The 27,336-nt window shown below is 42.3% G+C and overlaps 2 protein-coding genes across 3 annotated transcripts in view; both read right to left on the reverse strand.

Moving 5' to 3' along the window:
• Window positions 1–2,868: 2,868 nt before the first annotated feature.
• Window positions 2,869–16,869, reverse strand: rab18a (RAB18A, member RAS oncogene family). The gene is made up of 7 exons (XM_079489986.1): window positions 16,641–16,869; window positions 11,502–11,557; window positions 7,784–7,845; window positions 7,421–7,493; window positions 6,508–6,626; window positions 5,900–5,966; window positions 2,869–5,092 (listed from the first exon to the last, which is right to left on the reverse strand). Exons 1-7 carry the CDS (start codon window positions 16,706–16,708, stop codon window positions 4,923–4,925), a joined length of 615 nt encoding a protein of 204 aa, XP_079346112.1. The 5' UTR covers window positions 16,709–16,869; the 3' UTR covers window positions 2,869–4,922.
• Window positions 16,870–18,058: 1,189 nt separating this feature from the next.
• LOC306913167 (integrin beta-1-like) overlaps window positions 18,059–27,336 on the reverse strand; it is a 38,712-nt gene continuing 29,434 nt past the window's right edge. The window contains exons 11-17 of one of the 2 annotated variants that reach the window (XM_079489743.1): window positions 26,489–26,691; window positions 24,577–24,818; window positions 23,700–23,922; window positions 22,457–22,692; window positions 21,467–21,633; window positions 20,474–20,551; window positions 18,059–19,742 (exon numbers count right to left, since the gene is read on the reverse strand). In XM_079489743.1, coding sequence (XP_079345869.1) covers window positions 20,474–20,551; window positions 21,467–21,633; window positions 22,457–22,692; window positions 23,700–23,922; window positions 24,577–24,818; window positions 26,489–26,691 — 1,149 coding nt within the window. In that variant the 3' untranslated portion in view covers window positions 18,059–19,742. The remainder of the gene's footprint in view (window positions 19,743–20,473; window positions 20,552–21,466; window positions 21,634–22,456; window positions 22,693–23,699; window positions 23,923–24,576; window positions 24,819–26,488; window positions 26,692–27,336) is intronic. The other variant, XM_079489744.1, reaches the window with a different exon arrangement.

A 27,336-nucleotide genomic window follows, 5' to 3' on the forward strand; every position in this document is an offset into this window, starting at 1 on the left:
TACAATAAATTCTCTGGTCGGGCCCCCAAAACCAGATCAGCTTGGCAAAGGAAAATAAGCAGCGCAATTATAACACAGGGGCCAGATTATTTATACAAAATAATGAATTTGTTTCTATACATGCCAATCATTTCAGCCGACAGGGTTTTAATAATATCAAATTTTCTTTTTGTTTCCCGAGGAGCACAGCATAGCAGTAAAACATGCGTCTTTTCCATGAAAATGTGTTTCAGGCATGTGGAAAGCTTACACCCGGCCCATGTTGATACAAAGTGATTAGTTTATTATAGAAACCCATGGTCTGGGTGCGTGGGTATTTGCTTCCATGTTGTAGCGGTAGCATGAGCGAGATCCGGAGGGCATTCTGTGACACACGGAGTGACAACATGGACATGGAATCTGAGGAGAGGAGAGGCAGCGTGTAGCCAGAGATATGCCACTTGGGACTAAGTGCTGTGAACGGGGGGAATTATATGGTGGTGGTGGTGGGATGATGAATGGAACTACTCATCCTTCCATTTTTGTTTCCACAGAACAGCGTTGCCCCTGTTGCTGTCCTGTCCCGGGCTCATGTGCTTATTGCCACAGTAACCCGAGGCCGGGATGAAAGCATCCCCCGCGGTGAGAGGTCTTTCCTTTTCTAGGGCGCGGAGTACGCCTTTCTTTAGGGGCCTTTACATAAGGGTGTGTGTTTTTGAGAATAACACGTGTGGGTTACAATACAATCATTTAGGTATAAATTAGATTGACATGGTTTCGAATCCAAGGAAACTCAATTATAGCCAAAATTACAAGTCAAATTGATTTACATGGATCCAGGGGCTTCAGGTTCACACCAAACAAAGCTAGTGGTTTCCTGCTTACCCAGAGCCAGCTCTTATTGCGTTAAGAGGGAACCTGATGTGATTGATGGTCAGACATGTATCTGCGGATCTGGGTATGCCTCTCCAAGGACATAATCCACGTTAGTTCATGATAGGCTTCTTCCTATCAAACGTTATCCTGTACATACTGTGCAACAGTATGGCTATTAAGATATTCAACTTGGATAAAACATGCAAAAGAAAAGGAACAAAACAAAATCCCAGGCCCACACAAATAGAACAAGGCCCCAGCACCCTCAATTTGAGTTAGGATTGACGGGAGTCAAAGTGCAAAGGAACCCTGAGGGCTGAAAGGCCTAGGGCAGGTCACACAGCTCAAAACAGATCAGTCAAGGCCTGAAAGGGGACCGTCTCATCGCCAGATGAAATATCCCAGTCTAAATGTAAACGGGTGCAACAATGTAAACACCAGGTTCCATGTAATCAAAGTGTTTCCACCTGCGGTGACAGAGCCATCAGTTCTGGGCGTGCGGGCCATTACCTCACGCTCCTCTGGTGCTGCCGAAGGGTAACCTAAGAGAGGCCAGAGCCTGGCGTTGGCTGGCTTCAGACAGTCGTGTAGGAGGCACGAAAGGGCATTTTCCTCTACCTCACCTCAGAAAGTAAACAGTGTGCAGACCTACAGGTGCCCCTGAGGCATTTTGCCCAGAGCAAGTAACCTGGATTTGATCTAGGCTGATCAACGTTGATATTGGTTGTACAGGTTGAAGCGTAGGGTCCAAGGCTCTTGATCCTCTGTGAAATTGAACTCAGAAGCCTTCCTCCTGTGTCACCCCGGCTCTATCGCACTCTCACTGTCCAACTGAATCCTTATGGTCAACACATCAGCCCTTCCATACAATGTGGGATTCAGATGGCTGCGGCAGAGGTTGAGGTCTCAGCATGGCAAAACAATTAACTGATAGCAAATGGCAACGAGCATGACAAATTGAGTGACGTCTGGGAACCCAACACCTTATGAAACGATGCCCGGCGTCTCGTAACATTTTTACGCATGACAGCGTGACTGCTCTCCTGAGGGTGGCTCGCAGGAGCGCTAACCCAAAATCCATACGGCCCGCCGCTGCACCACAGGAGCATCAGAGAGACAAGACTGTGTTAATGAGAGCCAGATCAACTCTGTTGGCTGGCTGGCCACTCAGACACAGGCGAGCCAGACAGACAGTCAGTCCATCAGACCGCTCCCTGGAGAGTCTATGGCTTCTGGAGCAAAACGGTGGGGCAAAGACAAATTGTGCATCTTTGCGCTGTCTAATGGAGAATGAAAACAGCAGATCTTCTCGTTGAATATTCCTAGTTCAGTTCTCTGGTGAGTATGTAGCTATGTTTTCTTGGGAAATATTTTCAAAACAGTCTCTCAGCACTAGCCCTCAAAGATGAGCTGATGTTTTTCAGTCGATGACTCTAGGAAACGGCAGCAACACCGTCCAGCAGATTGTTGGCACACATGAAGGCATTAGTATGCTGTATGCCTCTGTTGTTTGACTGCGACATATTTCCAGACGGCTGCCTGGACTGTGGCAGCAGATGAGGGATGCGCTTACTATTGCAAGTCTTCTTCACTCTCTCTGCCAGGTCCGGGGCCCTTTCATAATCACACAGGAATTATGCGCATACCAGTTAAAGCGCTGGTAAAAGAGAGTTATGGCCACGGTGGTGTTTCCTGAGAGGGCCTGCCAAAAAAAGGATGATTTAGAGAGATCACAAGTCTGGGGTCTAAGGGTTCCTCGGACACTGTTTAAACACATCTCTATTGGGCAGACAGAGGAATGCACACAGCGGTGAGTGAGGAACCCCTCACCTAACAGTGACATTTCCAACACGGTAACGATGACAACACAAGTTATGGGTCATTTGCGGTGAAGTATTGGGTGGGACAGTAAAGCGATTACTTATGAAGATTTACTCTTGCTTCTATGCATTCGAGCAACCAGCAACAGCTTCTCAACACAGCTTGGTACATTAGATGAATACATGAAACATATCCCTTTAAAAAGTTGCTTTATTTAGTTTAATACACAGGGCGGTTCATTGTTGATGTAAGTATACATTCAACTTTACACGATCATATGCTGTAGGAATTATTTCATAGAATTCCTAAATACACAATAATGTACAAGGTATCCATATGCTTTTCGCATATGAACTATGAACAAGATGAAAAGATACCTAAGACAGTTTAATAATTAAGTAAAGGTCCTTTGGGACAAATGGACCACAAATTTCCGATGGTAAATCCATATACAAGGTTTCATGGTACAAGTCAATAACTTTAGTGCTGAAGAGTAAAGTGTTCATAGACAACAAGTGTCTTGTAGGTCATTCCTTGACCAAAACAAAAAAATAAAGATTTTCCCATGCAGTTTAAAATACAAGATAAAAGGTAAGTAATAAGTATCCTTTGTTTAATTAGACAAAAATAAAGGCATCCGTGTCATTATCTGCATATCTGTCATAATGTCTCTCAACTAACATTTGCCCAGAAGCATCAGCACTCGAATACAACAAACGTTAACAGAGGTTAAGGGTTGCAGCACACCCTAACCTGCCTGCTGGACACGAACACGAGGAGTGCTGTGAAATCCATCAGTGATGTGGAGCGCACAGCTTCAGGCTTTTTACATCCCCCCCTTATTTCAATGGAAACACCCTTATGACTCACTGTCCTGTTTAATATTGAACGCTTTTCCTTTGTCTCTGTCCAAGTCCAAAAGGATCTACACAAAGTCTGCAGCAGAGCTAGGCGGCGATATTGCTGATATTATCTGTCTGGAGTGAGCGAGTGCCAGCAGGTCGCACCCCATTAAAAGCAACTAGTTACACAACAAAGCGTGCAGTTTTAAGAGCAACCCCGACACCCCCCCCCCCAAAAAAAATAAATGAATCTAAACACACAATGGAAAGCTCACCGGTGCCATTCTTTTTGATTTATGTACCCTTCAAAATGCGCTGAATGCTTCATAGTCCAAGTCAATAAAAAAACAGTAAAACTTTGTTCTAAAAATGCTTGTTAACTATCGCACACTGTGAACAAAGGAGCCATTTTTGTACAGTATGCCACCTCTTCCTTCAAATCACCTCCCAGATACACGCCCTCGACTGAGGTGATGTGGCGAGAGGGGAAATGGGAAAACAGCACAGTGTGATAAGATTCCTGGAGACGTCAGAAGTGATACGTGCACAGGTGTGTCGGGGGACGAGGCATGCAGGGCAGAGTACACAGGATGGAGCAGAGTCAGAGTGAGGCCCTGGATTTTGATATATTCATGTGCTTTGCAAGGGCACAAGGCTACAAGGACATTCAGCAAACAAGAGACATAAGCACACACAAAAGAAAAAAAATATAGCGATATATATATTTTTTTCCATTTTCTTCTAATCATACTTTCAGGGTCGTTCCGTTTAACTTCATACCCAGCAGAGGGAGGTTTATAGTTTTGGGGCTTACTTCATTGTTTCATTTTAATTACTCCTCCAGAGCGCGTGAAGAGAGTATGCACCGCTCTGACCCGAGTCTGAACGCCACGTTACAGGAATACCGCTCAAAACCGAATATGGAAGGGAAACGAAAGATATCCCCCATCAATCCGTTCACATACCAAGAACGCCAGGACGGCTGCAGTGGATTAGTGTTCTGGTGTGGCCGTGATATGGGGAGAGGGGTGGTGGGGGTGCAAACAGCGGCATTTGTACGAACACAGCCGGTGAGTGTACAGGAAGGACCCTCACACCGCAGGAGGAATGGGGGACTACTGAATGTGAATACTGCGGCCTTCATGTCTGAAGATGGACCTCTGCTTAAGACAGCACACACACACACACACACTGGAAGGGAGCTTTCTTTGTTCACGTGTACGTGTACGTGTGTGTGTGTGTGTGTGTGTGTGCGTGCGTGCGTGCGTGCGTGCGTGCGTGCGTGCGTGCGTGCGTGCGTGCGTGTCTGTGAGAAAAAAGGTTCGTACTATGCAACGTCTACATGTCTTGGATGCAGTATGTGTGTGTGTGTGTGTCTGTGATATTTCAGGGCCGTGTTGTTGTCTACACAAGGGAGCAGTAGCCACCACAGCTTCCGCCGCCGGCATCCTGGTCAGTGAGCTGGACTCCTCTGCCATGCGTCTCGCTCTGCCACAGGCCTGGCGTCTGGATGATCTTCTCCACCAGCTCCTCGAACGCACACTGCACACCGTCTTTCGTCTTGGCACTGGCCTCTGGTGGACAGGAAGAAGACAGAGGGAGGGAGTGTGTGAGAGAGAGAGATAGAGAGAGGGAGAGAGATGAGACACAGACACAACAAGCATTAATGTCTACACCTCGATGTCATCATCACGGTGGTGGCTTCCCCAGCTGGAGCAGAGTGGAAAATGTCTTAACAATAACTGTCAACCCCAGACACTAATAGTGGGCCTTAGGAGGTAATTAGAGAGAGAGAGAGAGTGAGAGAGAGAGGGGGGAGGGGGTTTACTGGCAACGATTTATCCTAAACGCTGACAGTGTCCAGAAACAACAAGACAGTAATGACAAGCGGATGAAGATGTAAAGTCTCATTTTAGAAACGTTCTTTTTTAAGCTGCAATTAATAATATTAGGACAAGGTTTGGAAAGATCAGAGTTAAATCCAATTTCCAATGAGCCGCCTTTCTTTGAAATTAATGGACAGCTTGAGGAACGCTTGATGAAGATGTGAAGCCCAAGCTGTTAAAGCAACACGGGTCATTCCAGTGACTGGGTAGGGTGAGCATAGTGTGTGTGTGCGTGTGTGTGTGTGTGTGTGTGTGTGTGTGTGTGTGTGTGTGTGTGCGTGTGTGTTGGGGGGGTTCACAGAGTGAGTGGACAGAGGGGACGTCTAGGCCAGTGTTATAAATAGAGCTATACAAGCATTCCTCAGCAAGAATGACAGTTATTTCAAAAGCAGCTTCCCCTGCGCGACGCTCTGCTCTCGCTCAGACACAGAGAGAAAGAGAGAGTGAGAGAGAGAGAGAGATGGAGAGAAGAGAGAGGGGGTCCTCCCGACTTACCTATAAAAAGCATGGAATGTTTTCTTGCAAACTTCAGCCCTTCGTTCCTGTCTAGTTCGTGGTTTTCCTAAAACAAAAAGGAGAGGTAATGGCTCGTGTGAAGTCTGACCAGCAGACCTGTCAGCTCGATGCGAGACCAGGGATCTTTCTCAGACGAAGAACAGCATATGATGGATTTATAATGCGTTATTTATACAGCAATTCTCTTCCCCCTCCCCCAATCAGCATGATTGATTGATTGAGTGATTCCAGTGTGCTGGTACTGGGAGTTTGACCAAATATATTGAACAGCAGAGTAAGGAAAATTGTGATTTTGCCACTTAGGCAAGGTATTTTTCATCATAGCGTTCGTTTTATTGTTATTATATGTCAGTGTCACATGCAACAGAGTCAGGCATCTATTTGGCAGAGGGGTTTTGTTCGTCAATAATAAATGAGGACAAAACAACAAGTCCACCATCATGTTCTGCACAAGTTGACGAGCTGAAAGGAGTAAACATGACACGTTGCTCTGTCTGCTGTGGATAGATGAAAACAACCCTGACGATGCATGGTGGAAAGGAAAGGGAGAGGAGAAACAGACAGGCCGCCAGGCCCTGCTTGCTCACCTTATCTATCTTGTTCCCCACCAGCATTTTGACGAGGTCATTCCTCGTACAGTACGTCTCCAGCTCGTTCAGCCAGTTGTCTAGCTTGGCGAACGTCTCCCGCCTCGTCACATCGTACACTGGTGGCGAGGGACAAGGGACAAGGGACAAGGGGTGCCCAGAATGAACAAACAAACACACACATTTACCTAAGGTTAAAAGGGACAGAAGCGGAAGGCAGATTCTTTGCCTTGTTCAGGCACAGAATAGATTTACATGACATACATTTTGACATTTACATTTCAAGTCTATACAAGCAAGGCTTCTGAATGACATTTTGTGTCATTGTTGATGTCACAAAGTGTCCTCAATGTTGTGGAGAGATAGAAATGTATTTGAGGGAGTGAGTGAATGAGAGATAATCCCTTGAATTTACACAAGAAACAAATTTTATTCAAAAAGTATCATCAAAATTTGTTTTCACAAACATTGAGGCATTTTACCGATTTCCAATTTTAGGACTGCGATAATATACAGGGTTTGGGGGGTAGCTGTCTTTCTACTTCCTTTTACTAGAGCTGCAAGAAGGAGCCAACTGTTATGGTGTGCCATTAAGAGTGTGGGCTGTGGAGGAGCTCTGCTTTAGTACTGTATTAACAGTTGTAACTTTCTCCATGTCTGTGCATGTGTGTCCATTTCAGTGGCTTCAGTTTAGGGTGAAAACGGACTTCCAGAGACAGATATATTATATAGACAGAGGAACTGGGAGAGAGTGTGAGTGTTTGCACATGGGCCACAGGATGAAAAGCCATCACGCTCTTTACAGCCGGAGGACCAAGGCCTGATGGACTGGTGTCAGGCACAGTACAGGGCATGCGCACACACGCACGCACAAACACACGTGCACACACACACACACACACGCTTGTCTTACCTAGGATGACTCCCTGGGCTCCTCGGTAGTAGCTAGGCGTCAGGGTACGGAAGCGCTCCTGGCCTGCTGTGTCCTGCAAAACACAAGCAGCTCAGCCTCGCTGCACAACACTTGTAGGGAAACACACTGTGGCTTTAAACGGGAGGAAAACCAGGACAGACAGGAAAAAGGTCTCACTCCCATTTGTTCCCCAAAGCATACTTTTGAGTAAATGGTATTACTTTAGCGCCATCTTCTGGGTACATGGGGGATAGCAAGGCAAAGGGGCAGTTGACACAGTTTGGTTGCAAATACTTTGCAAAGACACACATGGCTGAATGTGTTCCTACCAAGTGCTAAGTGAATTTGCGTTTTGCCACTTACCCATATGGCCAACTTAGTCTTGTTTCCGTCCACAGTGAGCGTCTTGACTTTGAAGTCAACACCTATAACACACAAAAACACAAACAACAAAAGGGGGAAAAACAAAAAAAGGGGGGTTAAAAAACACAAACAACAAAAGGGGGGAGAAAGCACAGGGTCCAATCAGTCAGTTGTAACGGCCACAATTACCTCATCCGATCGCAAATCCAAGTATGATGACTGCTGCAGGTCTGGCCGCTCGGCTGCCAAGAATATTCTATCATGACGACAGACTACAATCGTCTGTGATGAATTGTCAAAACATACATGCCACACAATGTCCCTGAACTTCCGCTAACCCCCGGCCGTTCAGACAGCCAGATGCTAAGCCCCGGCCTGTGTCCTGGGATTTAAATTACGGCGCACTTATATCTAACAGATAGGGGGCCTGTGTGCTTTAATATGCAAAAATGAAACCAATACGGCAGGTCTTGATGAAAAAAGGAATTATACGTGAGCCACCTGTGACATCGCTCAGGAATGGCCATGATTCACCCGTTTAAAAGCCCTGGCTGCCGTGGAACAGACATTTACATAAAAATAACAGCGTCGTCCTGCTCGCACTCGACAAGTAAATCTCTCCTATTGCCTCACTGTGCTCGCCGAGCATGAAGCGCCTGGACGACATATTTCCCCTGGTTTTAGCACGCTCTGACAGATTTACCAGGGCGACCGGCGGCGCTCTAGATGGTCCTTGCTCGCTTTTACGCCTGAGAACGGGAGCGCCAGCCGCCAGGGCAAGAGAAAGGCTCAAGACGACAGATGGACAGGCTAGGGTAGGGTTGGGCTGGGCGGCCACGAGATTATATTAATATTGTGATATGAAGACGTGTTGTCTTTTCTTGCTTTTAAAGGATGCGTTACAGTAAAGTGATGTCATTTTCCGAACTTACCTGACTGTTCTAGCTGGTCTATTAATCATTGTGAATTATTTTATTTTGTGAAAGCACCAATAGTCATCCCCAGTTCCCACAATATTGACGTATTTGTTGAAAGATATTGTGGCATTTGATTTTGTCCATATCGGCCAGCAGGCTAGGGGTCCACTCTTTAACACACACAGATACAAACTCATTCACAGCATCATAGGGACATTCCAGGACACACAGGGAGGGAGGGGCGCGCACGCACGCACGCACGCACGCGGTGACTTGTTCTATCCACATGCCTGGCTAGCAGGTTTACTCAGATACTATCTGTACACGTGTGTGGAATAATTTACACCAAACAACGGTTCCCCCAGACCCGGAGCTCCGCAGTCAAACAGGCGGTGTTTACAACACGCTCACTGACAGGCCCTGTAAGCGGACAGCACGCAGCATCTGTTTGCAATATCACAACACGACACGAAGCCACTGCTTGCACCAGAGTCAAGGTTGGTAAGTCTCTGTGGACAAGGCTGTTTATGGCTGACCTCAAACAGCCTGGCATTCACAGATAGAGGCCAAGTGCAGACGGCTGCAAAAGGCTTTCAGTGTACAAACTATGAGTATGTCCCCAGTAGCCTTGGGGCCGACGGTTCCGGAGCCATGTGGCGCATAGGTCAGGAGCCTATCTCCCGTTTCTGCAGCGTGACGTAAGGCAGCTTGATGTACAAGTACACCCCATGGACATAAATCTATTATCTAGTGTGTCGCAGGGACTTAACCTCAATCCAGACCTCAAGTATGACTTGGCCTGGGATTGAACCCCCGACCTCCCAGTCTCAGGACAGACATGAACCACAAGGGCACTAAAATAGGTTACAAACTATGAACTTCAACTATCAAAGAAGTGATGTCATCTTAAACTGTGTGTGTCTAGATGTTCAGTGTTTGATATGTGTCAGTGTTGTCACCTTTTCTATGAACCTCTGTACATTAACCACTTAAACTCTATCACTTTTTTGACATTTTCATGCCCAAAATAGGGATGCCAGGTTGAAAGTTGTGAAACAGTTCCACAATGTACCTCCAACTTTTATATATCTTTATTTACTGAAATCAGACATTAGAATAACCAAAGGTTAAATCGCACACCAGAGCAACAAAGGTTGAATCAGATAGATAGAGTAACAAAGGTTAAGATCAGACTTGGAGTAAAAATGGGTTATGAGTAACAAAAGAATAAGATATCCACCATAACACAGACAAAATTCCACAAAGGATTATCGAGGATCTTTTGGGGTTAAAAGAGATGACAAAGGCATGCAGAGCAGATACATCAACCTAATCAGTGTCTCTGGGCAGCTGCATTGTGTGCTAATGCGACAATAATCCAAAAACTGAATCCAGCAAATTTAGATAAACAAAACAATCGCAGCAAGCCAAGTACCTTAGGGATTAAGGGGAGATTAATCTGATTGTGTGAGAGAGATAGTGAATTACCAGCCATTTCCCTGCAATGAATCTGAGGTAAAAGCAAGTCAATGGAGGGAGGTTAGACTTCTATGGAGACATCTGTTTGGCAAAGACACCCGGTTGGACAAGTAAAACAGTGATGCATGCCTACCAGAAAAGGGGGATAAAAGTGTTTTTAATACTCAAGAGCTCTGGGAATATGTTGCCTATGGTTGCTTAAACAAAGACAGCATTGTGAGGTAGGAGGAGCTCTTCACAAAATCACATTAGGTACTGTAGGTTAGAGGGGGGGAAAGAAAAAAAAAAATATATATATATATATATATATATATATATATATATATATATATAGCTGCCTCTCAAAGTCATCAATTTGGCCATGAATCTTAAGTTGTTGAAGGATTTAATGAACATTAGCTCAGTGGGCTAATAACCGCTACAAGGCCACCAGAAAAACAACATAGAAGGATGTCCTTGATAGACAAAATGTTTAATACCTCATAAAAAATAAAAAGGCTCTTGATATTATTCACAGATCCAGCAGAATCTGGCAGGAGAGCTACTTGCCAAAACCACGTACTGCTAAGGTCACTATTTCACAGGAGGAGATGGATCTCCCAGTCTGCTCCAAGCATCTCACACACTGCCCATTAAATTGAGAATAAATCATAGAGCTAGGTGGCTGTGCGGATATGTAGGGTCAGCAGTCACGCAGACTCGCTGAATGATGGTGTCTTCTCTTAGCAGACGTCCAGACACAGGGCAGTCAGACGGACTACATTTTGTGTGGCTGCAATTTGCACCTTATCTGTGACAGGTTTCCATTTCACTACAAGAACAGATGGACTAGATAGATTCATGTGTCCGTTCAAATTAAACAAAGTAATATAGCTGGAGTGGTACTGTGATTATGAAAGAATATTAAATCTGCTTGGATAGTAAGATACCTGTGATGCCTGCTGCCAGCTTCGCAGTATTGATTTGAGAAATACTATATTGGAAAAATGTGTACAAATGAGTACATAGTGCTTGAGTGGACATTCACAATGTCTCACAATGTGCAAATAGTTTTCATAGCCTTTTCAAACTTTTTACTTTTATTAGGCCATTTCAAATTCTAATACTGTAGTCACTGTAGTGACTACAGCATTTAGCATTTAAGATTTAAGATATTCTTAGCCCAAACCCAACATTCACCTTTTCAAATGCTTTTCACATCAGATCTAGAGCAGTGACAGCTGCAACTCTACAGGCCTGTTACACCAGTTAGGTTAAACTTCTGTCTGCCTTCAAGAGAAAGGTATTGATATTGATATGGAGAACTCATCTCTGTCACTCACCTATAGTCGCGGCTTGCTCTTCATCAAACGTGTCATCTGTGAATCTTAAGAGGAGGCTGGTGACAGATGGAAAGGGGTGAGAATTATTCAACTGCAACAGACTTCTACTCTGGTTTTCCATTTCAATTTACTTAACACAATTCGCCACACTTACCCAGGCGTGCGGTATAAACATCACATGGTTTATTTATCATTCATTACATCTTGAGTACAGGTACATGATAGGAGTACAATTACTGTTCATCAGCATTACATGTGCTGTAAGTGAAATTCTTTTCTTAAAGAAATGTTGTTCAAACATTTACAGTAAGCTCTAGTCTATATTAGGATAGTAATCATTGCTATAGTGTTTGCTCAGTAACAGGGGTCTCTTTTATTTTCATTTTTTAAATTAATCATTTCCAATTTCACTTGTTTATGCATTATCAGGTATGAATTCTCTCTCCTCACTGAATGTGGAGTGAGGATGAGGTCCCTGTTACTGAACAAACTCAATGATTACTATGGGAAAGTGGAGCTATTATTTTAACAAAGTAATATCACTTACAGCAGCACCTTTAATAATACATGTCATCATATAACAAGACAAATAACAAAACCTCTCCATATCTCGCTGTCTCCTTATCGATCACATTCCTACTAACATACAGTTACAGTATCAGTTCCAGGCGGGAGCTCGGAGCTCCAGACTGATGTGATGACATCAGTGGTTCAACTTGGTCAGGAGGACAGGGTTCACTTGCTCACTGTGTGACTAATCAAGTGCAAAGGCCTTAATCACTGCAATGATGATGAGATGGATACACCCTCTCATTCCTCCCCGAAACCAAGCCACTGGCACAACGTTTGTACTTTCTCCATGGCCCATCAAGGGCGGTGATGGTGCACTGTACATTTGCCGTTTGAACTTTTACAATGAGCTACGGTGTGCAACGGCCAAATACAATGATGCATTCTGTACGGGTCATTTATGAAGGTAAAATGAGACATGTGAGTTCCTTGCCAAGTAGACAATCTTGTTGAGGATTTGAGAGCCTTGGTCCACACATATTGTGTGTGTGTGTGTGTGTGTGTGTGTGGGGGGGGCATTTAGACCTGACACTAGATTCTACAAAATGTCTTCAAAATCAGTTTTTTCAAAACAGTTTTCTGAAAAACCTACCTATGTTTCTATGTCAGTGGTGCTCAACCTTTTTCATGTCAAGGACCCCCAGAATGATCTGTATTTGGCTGCGGACCCCCATCCCCCCATCTGAAAATATGTAGTTCCAGGGACCTCCCAGAAGCAAATATTTGAGTTAAAAATGCTGTGAAAGAATATATATTCAAAGATTTGCACCACATTTTCACGATTTAAAAAAAATAGCAGATCCACAAGCTTCAGTCAGTACCACGCTATGAGCTTGTAGATCTGCTGTTTTTAAAGTATAACATAATGCTTAAAAACACCAAAAGGGGTTCCCGTCCTGAATGGGTTAAAGAGTAGCTTATTGTGTATGTTGCTGATGTATTGCTAACAGTTACTATTAAGTCTACTATACAATGAAGTTAAGGTTGCTTTATGGAAATGCTCAGCCTTTATATCTCCACATAGCCTAAATAAACTATCAACTGTACTGGACTACAGTTAAACTGGCTTCAGAAAGTCTTAAAGAGTCCATGTCTGAGTGCCGCGTTATGGTATATTAGTACACACAGTGCTTCCTCTGTATTACTATTTAATAAATAGATTAGTGATGATGTGCTGCTGTGACTGCTGTCACAGTATTCGCCACCGCTGCAAGAAAATAAATAAACTAAGACTAAACTAGGCCCACAATGTATGCATTCTCACTATTATGAAAAGGTATCTTTGGTTCTACTACAAAATATATAAGAACCAAAAGTGGAATGAAAACAGACGTAGAAGACATCAGCCACCACTGATATTGAGGAAACATTTATTCCTGAGGGCCTCTCTGGCATTAAGAACACCAACTATTGAAATCAAATCCATTCTTGGCCAACTTAGCTTCATGGGTTTAAATCTGGGCTAGTAGTCAAGTCATTCAGCGAAAAAGGTTGTGTGACGAAGGCTTCGGCAGAGTTATGAGGTGCAGAATTGGTAGTGGTTGGCCTAATAACAGACGAGTCAATCACAGAGCATAGCTCGCAATGCTTTGCATCACAATAGTGAAAATATATTTATTTTCAAATGTTCTATACTTGACTAGTGAGTAGTATCACAGGCTGGTGCAGCACAAAATAAGTCCAAGATTAACATTGTTTGTTATACTGAAGTTTCAATTTCTGTTCTGATATGGTGACACAAGCCTACCATAATTTCACACATTGCCCATACCAGTTCTAGCCTATACCGTATTTGACCCAATCTTGTTTCAATTTGGAAGTAAATCAACTGTTCTCTTAAAAATCCACCACAAAGTAACTAACTATAGATGGAATATACCTTGTTGATTTTTAAGAGAACAATTTTACTCTCCTCTAAAGCAGTGGTTCTCAACCTTTTCAGGCCTCATGAGTCATGACACCACAAAATAATCATATTTGAACTGGGGACCCCTCAAAATAATCAGATTATTTTGAACTGGGGACCCTCTCCCCCCACCCTGACAATTTAAAGCACTTGGAATGCAGGAGTTGAGGCATTACATTTTCGTTTCCGATAGCAGATCTACAAGCTCACAATGCATCACAAAGCGAGGAGCCCCCCTGCCCAATGAGCAATGTTTACCTATAATGTGAAGTTTTCACTGTTGCTAACTCGCTATACTTAAAAATATAAAATAACAAGTGTGACCCCATAGTCATTCATAAATATGTAGCCTGGGTTCCAGCCTGAGTCGCTGCGTTCCGTGAATCTGTTTTGTCACGACAATACAAAACACGGAATGCAGCGAATCAGGCTTGAACCCAGGCTATGATATGTAGGAATTTGGCATACAAATTGAGGCGTGACATTTTTTTTAATCGCACAGCCCCAGAAAGTAAAAAAAAAAGGGGGGGCGGGGTAAATTGAATTTGGTAATTGAAATTGGAAATCCAAAATTTACCTATCATTTTATAATGGACAATTTACTTTCCGGGCAAGTGGGCATGAACTTTAGGCAAGTAGAACATGACCTTTCTGGGGGACTTTCTGTGTGGAGTTTGCATGTTCTCCCCGTGTCCCCTAGGGTAGGTACCCTCACAAAAAACATGCAGTAATCATGGTCTCTAAACTGCCTCCCCCTGACCAGCCAGGGCGCTTGATAGAGGGCTACATCCAACCAGGGAAACTCCCTCCTGTCAGGTGTAAAGGAGCAACTTGGACACTCATGCATTAAGGAAGCATGAGTTCAAGTCCATTGCTCTCCCCAGGTTGGCGGAGGGTGTGTAGAGCCCAGGATCACATTAGATAATTGACACAGGGGTGAAAAATGGGTTACAAAATCGTGGGATAAAAATGATATTTAAAAAAAGAACATGACCTGTACTTACCGGACGGGCAAGCGTCTCTGAGACAGATTTAGGTCTATACTGTGATATTGACAGCAGATGGACGAAACAGTCAAGTGGATGCCTTGAAAATCATAGTAAGCTTTAACCAAGTTCCACCAGTCAAATTACTGTTATAATGCAAGCACTGGATGGCTCAGTATCTTTAGCGCATGTTACGGTTCTGGACAGCCACAGTAAACCTGATGCCAGTCTTCAATGAGATGGTTCAATTCTCAAGGTGCGGCTCACTCACCTAAACATACTTTCATGCAGTCTAGAGAAGACTACAGGCATGGGTGTTAAGACAGACCAACAAACTGGGTTAAGTAAGCTGTGGTCTGGCAGTGGCACAAACTACAACATGACATTGAAATTGACATAGTGATACAGCATGGTCTGTAAAACGGTGAGACTGATTGGTGGTTCTACTCCGATTTGATTATTATTATAGCTTTGACAACGCCAACAACACATTTTTGGCAACACCCACACAGAACACTGTGTTCTACAGTTCTGGATCTACTGTCACCATAGTACTCTGCTCCCCTCTCCACCACTCTTCACCACTGCAGCGTACAGTATCCTCGTTTCATCTCTGATTCTGTTCACCTTCACCTCCATCACTATTATTGGTCATTGGGGTGAACCAGCATAATATTCACCACTACAACAATGCAAACACCTATAGCTTGTCCTTCCCACATCTAACTTCTGTTTCCCCTACATATGCAGCAACATATGTTACATATCCATACTCCTGACACTTGAAACTTAGTAGTGGTGCTCTACTTTCAATTTCAAATAGCCTGACCCTGTAACACACACAGGCAACACCCACAACATTCCCAGACTGCCTTTTCCCACTTGACTTAAAATGTAGGCTAGAGATCATGATCTTATTCTAATCTCCAGCCTGTAGTTGTAGTTGAGAAGAACAGGCCAAGGGTTCAGAACTTCTTTCTTGCTATCCGTGTTGTTGTAATAGAGATCATACTTGCTCCAGTCTCCCCAATGACATTGATTGATCAAAGTATTTATTAACAGATTGGAGAATTACAGTACATTTCAAGCACAACTCAATACAAAAACTGTTAACTGTGGACGACACCATAAAAGCATTACACTTGTTTACAATAGGGTCCACCATGTTCAATTCATCATAACATTTAGAGACGTAGAAATATACACTTCTATATACTAGCCAAAAAAAGGAAATAATGTGTATTCACCATCACCACATTCTACCATCTGAAATTCGGACTATAATTTGTCACCTCCTGCCTGCACCAGAATCTAACAGCAACAACGAGGCAGAGATGTGACGGCCATCGATCGGACCTCTGAACACTTGACAACAAAAGAAAAACAACTCCAATTGATCGATCATAATGTGACGTCATATCTGTGTTATCATCACCACGACTAGCTCAATCAGCTCATGTTAACGTTGATGGTCGCTCGCCAAAAATACACGTTTCTTTCTGCCGAAACGTTTTTCTTTCAATTCCATTTTGTTGAAATGTCACCACGTCGTTTCTCTTATCTTGTCTTGTCGAACGGGCATGGCGACGAAATATAAACGAGCCTTTAGCCACCAAGCTAACGCTAACTTTAGCCATAAACAGCCACGTACGACATCAGCTTTCTTCGTTTGTTTACCTGGACTTTCCAACGCCGCTCTCTCCGATTATTAGTATTTTCAACGTTGTTAATATGTCGTCCTCCATGTTCCCTTGTGTTGTTGTAGTACAGTAGCTGTTTGCTTGTGTGTGTTTTTAGCTCTTTCAGATCAAACAGACAAAAAAATAACTGCTGCTGCTGTTTACAGTGTTGTAATATGCCTAATGCCCCACTTCCACTCTCGCGATACTTCGTCGACTTCCTGGGTTGCTTGCTTGCCAAAATACGAACAGATCTACAAGCTGACACAGAGTTAGATTGCGTCGCGGTGTCAGCTTGTAGATCTGTTCTTTTTGACAAGTGACGGAGTACACAATGACACGAGGCAGCGTGACGTATTGAATGAATAACATTCATTGATTAAATATGTATATGTTATTATGTCATCATGCCATGCAGTAAACAGTTTGCTGCATGGCATGATGACATAACACGAAATTCAATACTACTTGATAGAAGAAAGCGTTTCAGCCAGGTCAGGATACCAATTTTATCCAATCAGGATAGAGAACTCCGTCAGCAAACAGCTTAAAAGTAAAAATAATAAATGATAATAATAAATAATTCAATTAGAGGTGATGATGACACAAAGAAATGAACAGACACATTTGGAACTGGGACACTATAAAAATGAAGCTGAAGCCATGGGTACTGAAAATGTATTTTCTCTTCTATTAATGAGCTGGAGAGACAGGGAGACCCTTACTGTAACAAACACTATATGATTACTATCAGAATATTTTAACATGTTAACAAAAAAATGTGTTTTGACCAAAAAATATCACTTACCCTAGTGAAGCCTGCATTGTGAGCATTATTTTTGGACATGAGCGTCTTGTGTTGTGTGCTACAGCTAGTCTCATGTGACGTGTAGCCAGACAACTACCAGTATTCCAAATTTCCACAATCTCTGAATGCTATGAAGCATTTGAAAATTGTGGGAGGCAACAGCTATCAAACTAACATTTCATATTTATTCCCACAGAATTCCTATCTGGCTTAACAGGGGCAACAGAATCGTTACAGATTACTAAAATGTAGGCATATTGCCTAAATGTAGGCAATATATTTAGGCCAGGCCTAAATGGTAAATGGTGCATTTATATAGTGCCTTTATCCAAGGCGCTTTACAGAGATTGTGCATTACATTCACCCATTCACACACACATTCATACGGCATCAACCAGCACATCGGGAGCAATTTGGTTTTCGGTGTCTTGCTCAAGGACACTTCGACAGTGACTCTGGGGGAGCCCGGGTTCGAACTGGCAACCTTACAGTTGCCATCCAGGCACTCTACCCCTGAGCCACCTCTGCCGCCGCCGCCCAAATAAATATATTTAATTGGAAGTGTTTAACTTAAGGGTTATTACAAATAAATTCAAGCTCACACCAAGTTTCACTCACATTTTCTGTACTTTATTTAATAAATAAATTTGGGAGAGGAGAACATAATATTGAAATAAAAGGCACTTTGAAAACCATACGGCTGTAGAATTATGTAGACCTATCTACCTTTGTGTGGTATCTCAGGGGCATACTAGATGTCATTCAAGTCATACTCATACTCTTCAATTCAGTTGGGAAATCTAAAAAGATTAAACAAACAAACAACTTTCTACTGACATACACAAGTGTGAGTTCATAACGTGATCACAATTTGCAACGTAAGCTGACAAAAAGACAAGCACAAAAAAACAAGACAATATATTTGGCTTACTTAACATGAGCACAGAGTAGGACCTGAGAATGTAGAATAAAATGACCATTGCATTTTAGTTGTACCTTATTTCATAATCATAACAATACAAATGATTTGATTGTTCAACATGGCCTCACTTTGACCTTTAAAAACAAGTGGTATACAATCCCTTTCTGATAGTATCTGAATGCTAAAAAAAGAAAAACAATTTTATGCTTTTAATATGGACCATTGATTGACTCTGTCTCTGTCCTTTGGGAAGGAGAGCAGTACTTCATAAGGTTGCGTTCAGAAATACATTCTGGTTTTGATGATCAGTTAATTTGTACTAATGAACTTACGTTGCCATTTTGATCTTCTAATATTCATTTCATTCAATTCATCTCGTCCATGTATACAAAATATGATTACCTGTTTTGTTACATGAAGATGCACGTTGAGCCAGTGTGCTCTCTGATGCATGAATTTAAGAACGACAAGAGAGCTCAGAGCGTACTTCCGAACGCATCTTAAGAGTGCAAGAAATAATTTTTGAAATATTACATTGCCAATGTGAATTTTGCACTTATGCAAGCCACAACTAACTTGATAATGCTATACCTACCACAATGTAATCTACTGACCTTCATTGAATGTTCAACATTGTCCAACATTTTGTAGTGTATATTTGCCCTACATATACACATATCAACATATCATTATCATGTATAATGTGCTAAACTATGTGTTTAACTCAGGTCCTCTTGGAAATACACAAGACATCAGTGCACAGAGAAAGTAAGAGTAGTATCTGGAGAGGACGAGAGAAATGTAAGTAACAGAGAGAGAACATGATAGTGAGAGAGAAATTGTGAAAGTGAGAAAGAAAGAGAAATAGATACTTGTCCATCATACATCCATAGTCTACACATTGTGTTTATAAAAAAAATACCCATACCAGTCCTGTGGCAGGAAAGAAACACACCTTAATTCTATCATCTCTAGCAAATATGCAACTTTAACGTATATATACACATATACTGTACATTTAAAATACAATGAGAAAGAAAGCAATGATAAATTGTTATTAAAAAGAAATGGTGCAGTGGCCAAATTGTTAATAATACTGATGTGAAGTGATGGACATACTGTCGGATCTAGCACATGTTCCCCTCATGGAGGACATACTGTGTAGAAGAAGCTGTCACACGTTCCTAGTGATGAAGGACACACTGGAGGCTCTACCACACGTTCCTCTCATGCCATCAGATCTATATAGTGTCATTTTCTCAAATGCTTGCTGACAATGTTCTTGCAAACCAGGAGGAGGGCCATCATTTGCCTTCGTATTTGGGATTGACCACAGTCGTAACAGCACTCTTGTAGATTGGGTTCTCACCCTGAAAAAGCAAAACAAAGAAAGTGTGAGTCTCGCTCATACAAATGCATGTGTTGACATTTTCAGTGCATCGCAGGTAAGACAATAGGAAAACCACTGCAAAATCCAGATATCCACTTTGACACAAATGCAAAATTTGTGACCCTTTACCTCGGACAGAGAGCACTTGAGTCAATACATCACATCACAACATGCTATTTTAATAATGAGCCAAACTCCCTCACACTGATTCCATAAGACAACATACTTGCTGGGCAAGGTTTTTACTATTAACCACATGAACCCTAGTGTTTATTTTATGGACACGTCATAATAGATGAATAATTGCTGAACATATTAGATCTACAAGCTTACTATGCAACACGCCGTGAGCTTATAGACACCCTACTTTGGCAGAAGAGATTTGGTGTATAGGGATAAAAGGAGGGGGCCAAGTAGACCCCTGAGGGACAACGGTCATTGAAGTATATAGTAACTTTAAGTTGTTCATATTTTGTTTTGTGACCTTTAACTATTCTCTATCACAGCACTCTCATGCATTTTCTCCAACCAACTATGACTCATACTGTGTGTACCTGCCTAATTGCCTATAGTTTGCCCAATTGTAGTATAGATAGAGGTACAGGTGGAACAAAACACAGAAAAGTGAGATTAAGAGTGAAACAGGAGATGCATACAAAAAGAAAGCCCATGCAGTCAGACAATACAAGCAGAGAGGAAATGAATACAAACTTATAGGACGCCAGCTTTACGTCCATAGTTTGGGTTCTGGAACTTATTGATAGGACTCTTGTATATGGGGTTCTCTTGCTACAGGTAGACAATTGGGAAATAAAACAAATAAGCACAGCTAACGTAGAAGAAGAACAGAAGAAAAGGCTAAATAATAAGAGAGATGGAGAAAAGGCATAATGGTAAACACGTGCGAAAGACAGAGAAGGAAATATTTGAAATGAGGACAAACAGTGACTCCACGGTTGGACTTTAATGTCTCTACTCTACTGTGAATATGTTCTGAGCTCTCCCTTTCTACAAATAATGGCAACGCTATAGACCGACATCTCTCTTAGATTCAAGAGACCCGTTATCTTGCTGGAAAATAAAGGATAATGATTGTGTTAGAAATATCTGCTTTTTCCTAAAGAAAACAGCTCTACAAAATTAGGTGTCTATGTGCCCAAACATTCCTTTGATATTGGACACCTGTGTCAAAAATACCAGCAGAGTACCCTATTTACAGCACAGTATAACATTTCCATGAATTATCAAACACTTTCCACTAGGTGGAGCCAAAATACAAAGAATAAAATAAAAATCAGTAGTAATACAGAAAAAAGGAGGTTACAATATGTTCATATTGATGCTGGCTAACAGAGAGGGAAGGGGGGTCATGTTCAGGGTGTTTGACATTCCCCCAAAAGTTCCAGAGAGTCTTCATTTTTTTAAAGTAAATCATTCAATTTATTTACGCAGCTGTGAGACAGTAGAAAAAGGAGTGAGGTTATCAACAGGTCTGGTATTCCCATCCCATCCCATCGGCTACTGTGAAAACACAGTTCTTCAGTAGCTCGTCTCCGTACTGCACACCTGTTTTCCACATCTCAATTACTCAACATTTGGAGAATGCAACATGTTGCCAAAAGCACCCCAAACACAAATGTTCCCTAAATGCTCATCTTTCCCAGTTATTGTTAGCTATTGGCTGTGGGGTTTTTTTTCACTCACCGTATCCCATTTAGCATTCATCTTCTCCTTCTCAAACTTGGCAAACTCTCTTCTATCATGGATGATCATGAGCAGCTTCCAGATCAGCAGAAGGGCCAGTCCAATCAGGACAATGCCGGCCACCACGCCTGCCACGATGGGAATGATGTCCGGGCCGGCGGGGCAGTCTGAAAGACAAGGGGAGTACAGTAAACAAACGCTATAAACAATACGTATGACGGAACTCCAGGCATAGGTTGAAAAGAAGAATAGCCTTTATTTAATTAAAAGGCAACTGCCAACATGTTTCGACCATGCAAGTTCTTCATTTTCGCCCTAATGAAGACCTTGAAACATGAATTGAATTAAATAAAGGCTATTCCAGTTTTTACCTTTGAGTGCCCGGACCACCTGCTGTTTTTTCTATGTCTTCATCCTGTTTGATCCATAGATATCTATAAACTCTAGATAGCTCACCCGTGCTGTTGGCCAATGGAGAGCGACGTCGTTACGTGGCGGCCATCTTACCTCGGGCCACATAACATTGTGTCTATGGGGCATGTACTCTTAAATGACCATAACTTGCTCAATTTTCAACCGATTTTCAAACGGTTTGGTTTGTTATAAACGTCAGAGACGTCCGCATACTTATATGCTTTTATACGACGTTCATATAAAAAAAACATTAAGCAGATAAGCACCCTGAATCATAGCCACGTTGACAACGTTTGTAATAAACCAACCCGTTTGTAAATCCGTCAAGATTTGAGCGAGTTATGACTGTTTCTGTTTGAGCTGCCATTGAACATACTGTACTGTAGCCCCGAAGTAAGATGGCTGCCGGGTGAACGACGTCAGAAACTCCGCCTTGAGCCATCTAGTGTTTATATATATCTATGGTTTGATCCGTGTGAGCTAGCACCTTTTACTAATAGTGGTCTTTTTACCTCCTGTGAGCACCTGGTTACTTCTGTTTTTTTTGGACATAACTTTCTCCATGTTGTTGCCTACCCAGTGTTTCTACCACATGGACCTCTTTCAGCGTGTTGTTGACGACAGCGAAGGTGAAGTAGAACCAGCAGTCGTTGGCGTCTCTCTCCTTGCAGTGCATCAATGGGTAGACAGCGGTGTTGGGCTGGGGCAGCTTGTCCCGGTCCTTCACCTTGATCAGGTTGAAGTAGCTGCACTCTTTCTCGCATACATCCTTCTTCTCACCTGTGCCGAACGTCCGACACTGGACACACTCCCTGCAGGGGAATATTGTTAATGGCGGTGTCGGTGTGCTTTGGCTGGGAAAAGTTTGAAAATGTACAGATACCGGCGCCAATACAGACTCTTTCCTGCCAAAACTTTGCTTCTTGAGTGTAAACACATCTTTCTACATTAGTATTCATTATGATGATGATGATTATATATTTGTGTTTCCAAAATAAGCCAAAACTTAAACAAAATGCTTCTGTGCTTAATGGAGAATTCCATACTAGAAGCTTTTCTTACCTTTATTTGTAGTTGTTACGTCCCCCTACCAAAGAGGTCCAGGTGTTATTTTGTGCAAAAGTGCATTATTGTTTATTTCCCCTACCATAAGCCCTCATTGGGGGTTGGGGTTTTGTGCTAATTTGCTTATTTCCATCGAAATAAGTAGTAAAGTGTGCCGCTTGGGATACTATTTACATTATGAAGAGAGGATATAAAAAAAAAAGATTTTTGAGAGATGGAAATAAGCGAATTAGCACAACACCCCATAGCCCCATTCAATTCAAAGCAATTCATTGAGGGCGTATGGTAGGGGAAATAGCCAATAATGCGCTTTGCACAAAATAACACCTGGACCTTTTTGGTGGGGACGTAACAACTACAAATAAAGGTAAGAAAGAAAGCCTTCTAGTATGGAATTCTCCTTTAATTTTGTCTTACTTCAGATATATGTTTTTGATACTTTGTAGGATCAACATAATTCATTTCGGTTTTATTTTTAACCCATTTAGGCCTAATGTCAAAATAAAAAAAATGTCTTCTAAACCATGACAGTTTTCTGAAATACCTATGTCTATAGCCTACCTACGGTATTCAATATCAGTGGTGCTCAATATTTCATGTCATTGGCCGCCGACCCCCATCTGAACATGTGTTGTAGATCTGCTATTTTTCAATAGCTAAAGTATAACATAATGCTGAAAAACACCCTGAATGGGTTAATACCCATCCCTAATGGCACATTGGTGAGACACGTTAAAACGGCTCGCTCACTCACTTGTGTTCAGGGCACACTGTGGGACAGGTAGGGCAGGCCTCACAGGTGGGGCCCTGGAACTTGGCGTCGGAACACTTGCAGGTTCCACAATCGCAGGTTCCTCTGCCGTTACAGATCGCTTGGTTGCTCGCCATGCAGGTGCTCGTGTCTAGTGAACAGTCACAGGCACTCCCAGTCCACATGGGGTCGCAGATACACACTCTGCATTCACAGCGTCCGTGCCCTGGACGCAAGGGAAAGTCATCAAACTAGGTTGTTTCCAGTTAGTTACATTCAGAAACAACACATTTTCAATAACATTTGGAATGAAAAGACAATAAATCCTATTTTTGTCGCAGGACAATGTCACAATGCTGGTCATCAATTACAATTTTACAATTTAGGTATTTAACAGACGTGCTTATACGGAGTGAGTGCGAGATCGGAATAAGCAGAGTAAACATGAATCCTAGCCAACAAAAATGGAAAGGAAAATAGTCACCAAGTAAGTGCAGAGAGAACAATGTGCCTCAAAGAAACTAGGATACAAGGCAAACAATGAAACTAGCATCTTTCCAAACAACATGCATTCTCAACATTTGTGGTAAATCTAATTGCCATCACATGATTCAGACACAGTAGTGCCTCTCTGCATCTATGCAATTAATTTGTGTTAAACACCAACTTAGTGACGCCAAGCAGTTTCCTATTCTGGGGTCGAACATACAGCAAAAATATCAGATGTACAAGCCCACAGCGCATTGCAACACGACACATTGTTCTAATAGATTTAGATAAATACATATATTTTTTATAATTAAGATATTTAGTGTAGAATAAGGTCAACTAAGTACAGGGTTTAAGTGACTTTAAGGTACATCCCGCTTGTCATCCTCACCTCCACACAGCTTGTTCCCGGCGCGGTCACAGTTGAAGTTGTCGCACTCGCAGTACTTGCCAGTGTACCGCTCGTCGGGGTGGTTGTTCCTCTTCTTGCACTCGCAGTTACCGCAGATGCAGTCTCCGTTGTTGCTGCAGATGTCGGTGCCGTTGTCCCTCCGGCACGCCTTGTCCATGTCCTCTGTGGGCACGTCGTTGCTGCTGCACTCGCACTGTCTGCCCACGCGGCCTTCGTTGCACCTGAGGCGGAGGGAGGGGAGGACAGATGAGGTCACGGCCACACAGCCAACTCAAGGTACGGCCACGGAGCCGACTTGGGGACCCAACACAAGGACAACACAAGAGACGGTCACGGCCACACAGCCAACTCAAGGTACGGCCACGGAGCCGACTTGGGGACCCAACGCAGCTCCTCCAAGGAAAACAAACAAATTAACGGAGCTGAACGTGAATCCCCCCCACCGCCCACCCCTTTTTTTTCCCTCACTGTATATGTTTCTTTTCCCTTTTTACCTCCTTTATGATGAATTCCTGTTCTGTCCTTTGTCTATATAGAAGTGTCTATTTGTACGTCTCTAAATGTTTTTGATGATTTGAACATGGTGGACCCTATTGGAAACAAGTGTAATGCTTAATTGGGTCGTCCACTCACAGTTAACAGCCTTTGTAATGAGTTTGTGCTTGAAATGTACTGTAATTCTGCAAACTGTTGATTGAAAAATACATTTTTCAATCAATCAATCAATCAATCAATCAAGATGATCAAACCCACAACGCTACAGACTTGACAGTGACAGTGCTTTATCACTCATGGGATTCGTTCAACTCAGGTTGTTCTTACTGATGAACACACCCAGGTGTTTTTATCCCACAATGTTTTATAACCCATTTTCTTTTCACCCAGTGTCAATTGTCTAATCTCTAATGTAATCCTGGGCGAGGTAATTAGATTTTAAAATTATATAAACCACACCTGTGTGAAGTGAGGGGCACTCTTATCATCGTACATCATCATGACGTAACGTGTCGATTTGCACAGACACATATGACGAAAATTCTCCTTTCATTGTCAATGGCAAATGTGACACAAGTTAGGACAAAAAGCTGTATAGGAGGGGCTAGCGCCCCTCAAAAAATGAAAAGTCAATAATGTCAGCCTATTAGTCAGCCTAATATTGCTGAAATTAAGGGTTCAAGTCTAAACAGAAGTTAGAAAAACATTATCTGGTGGTCGTCTCTCAGGTCTCCCACCAAAAACAAAACAAATCTGAAAGCTTGAGCTCATTCAGAATGCAGCTGCCTGCTAGTTATAACTAGAACTAAGAAAGCGGAACACACACAGATCTCTGACTTCCAGTGACTTAAATACTTCATTTTAAAATATTGCTGGTTGCCTTGAAATCATTCAATGGCCAAACTACACCTCAGACTTGCTTTTACATTATTAACCTGGAGCAGTATCAGGTCATCAAAGACCGGTCTACTAACTGATCCCAGATTTAAAAACAAAACATCAAGAGGAAGCCTAAAGACAAAATGAGTTCATGACTTAAACACGGTTCATATAGAGTTCAGGGGGACACTAGCATATTTTGTTTGGCTACATTTGACATGATTTGAGTAAATTCATGGAATGTATGGACTATTGGTATCTGGAAAAAACATAAGCTCTGTTCGGAGAGTTTTGTGGAAATCCCACGGTCTGAGAGCCCTATGATCTGGGAACATAAGTGTTTTTGAAACACAAAACCAGTAATGGTTGATACCATTTCTCTTTCTTGTTGTGCCTTATGTAAGGCACTCTAAACCACTTTTGTGTATCTGCAAGAAAAATAAACTGGCCTCACCTTGTATTATAGTACATGATAATTAATGAAATGCACAAGGACTCTTCCAAGACAGGAACTCACTTGCAGGCACCACATTCGTATGTTCCATTTCCAAAGTGGCAGAGCTGACTGTTCTGGATGCCATCCTTGTGACATTCACACTCGCAGATGAAGTTCAACATGATCTCCACCTCCTCTGTGAAGCCCAGCGGTTTAATCTTAATGACTTCAGACTTGCCCTGCTTGGGACAGCCCATAGCAGTCACACTGATGGTGAACATCACCTAGCAGTGAAGGGAGAGAGGAAGCAACCAGTCAGACAGATCAAAATTGAGTACCACAGACGAAAAACAGTCTAAGTCCAAATTTCAGACTGACCCCTCCACGAAAAGGCCTCGTTGTCCTGAACCCTTATCTATCATTTATATATTATGGATCAATAGTGTGGACTTAGACTGTTATTCGTCTGTGGTACTCATAATGCTGGGTCCTTGTGTAAAATCCAAAAAGGTGATTCTTTCATGTTGAGCCCATTGACTATGATCTACACACAGTAGCATAGCATGCCACAGTTTTTTAATTCAAACTTTCAGATGTTAAACTCACCTTAAGATGATTAGTTTCTCTGGCCCCATATTCAGTCAGCATGAAAGCTTCATTTGCTTTTTAAATCAATGATGTGCTTTCAACGTTATTTAAATCAAGGCAAAATAAAGTCCACTATGTTGGACTTCCTTTGTTGAAAAAGTTTATTTTTACACTGTACTGAAATACAATGCAGATCAGGAATTCTAATCAGGAATGTTTTTTTTACATTTTGGGCATTTGAATGTAATTTCCATTTCAGTCATGATTTTAAAAACAAAATGAAATCGAATATAACAAGAAGGAAATCTCTTCCTTCAATTTACAATTTACAATTTAGGCAT

This window comes from Electrona antarctica, assembly GCF_951216825.1.
Source record: "Electrona antarctica genome assembly, chromosome: 20".
Classification (NCBI taxonomy): Eukaryota; Metazoa; Chordata; class Actinopteri; order Myctophiformes; family Myctophidae; genus Electrona; species Electrona antarctica.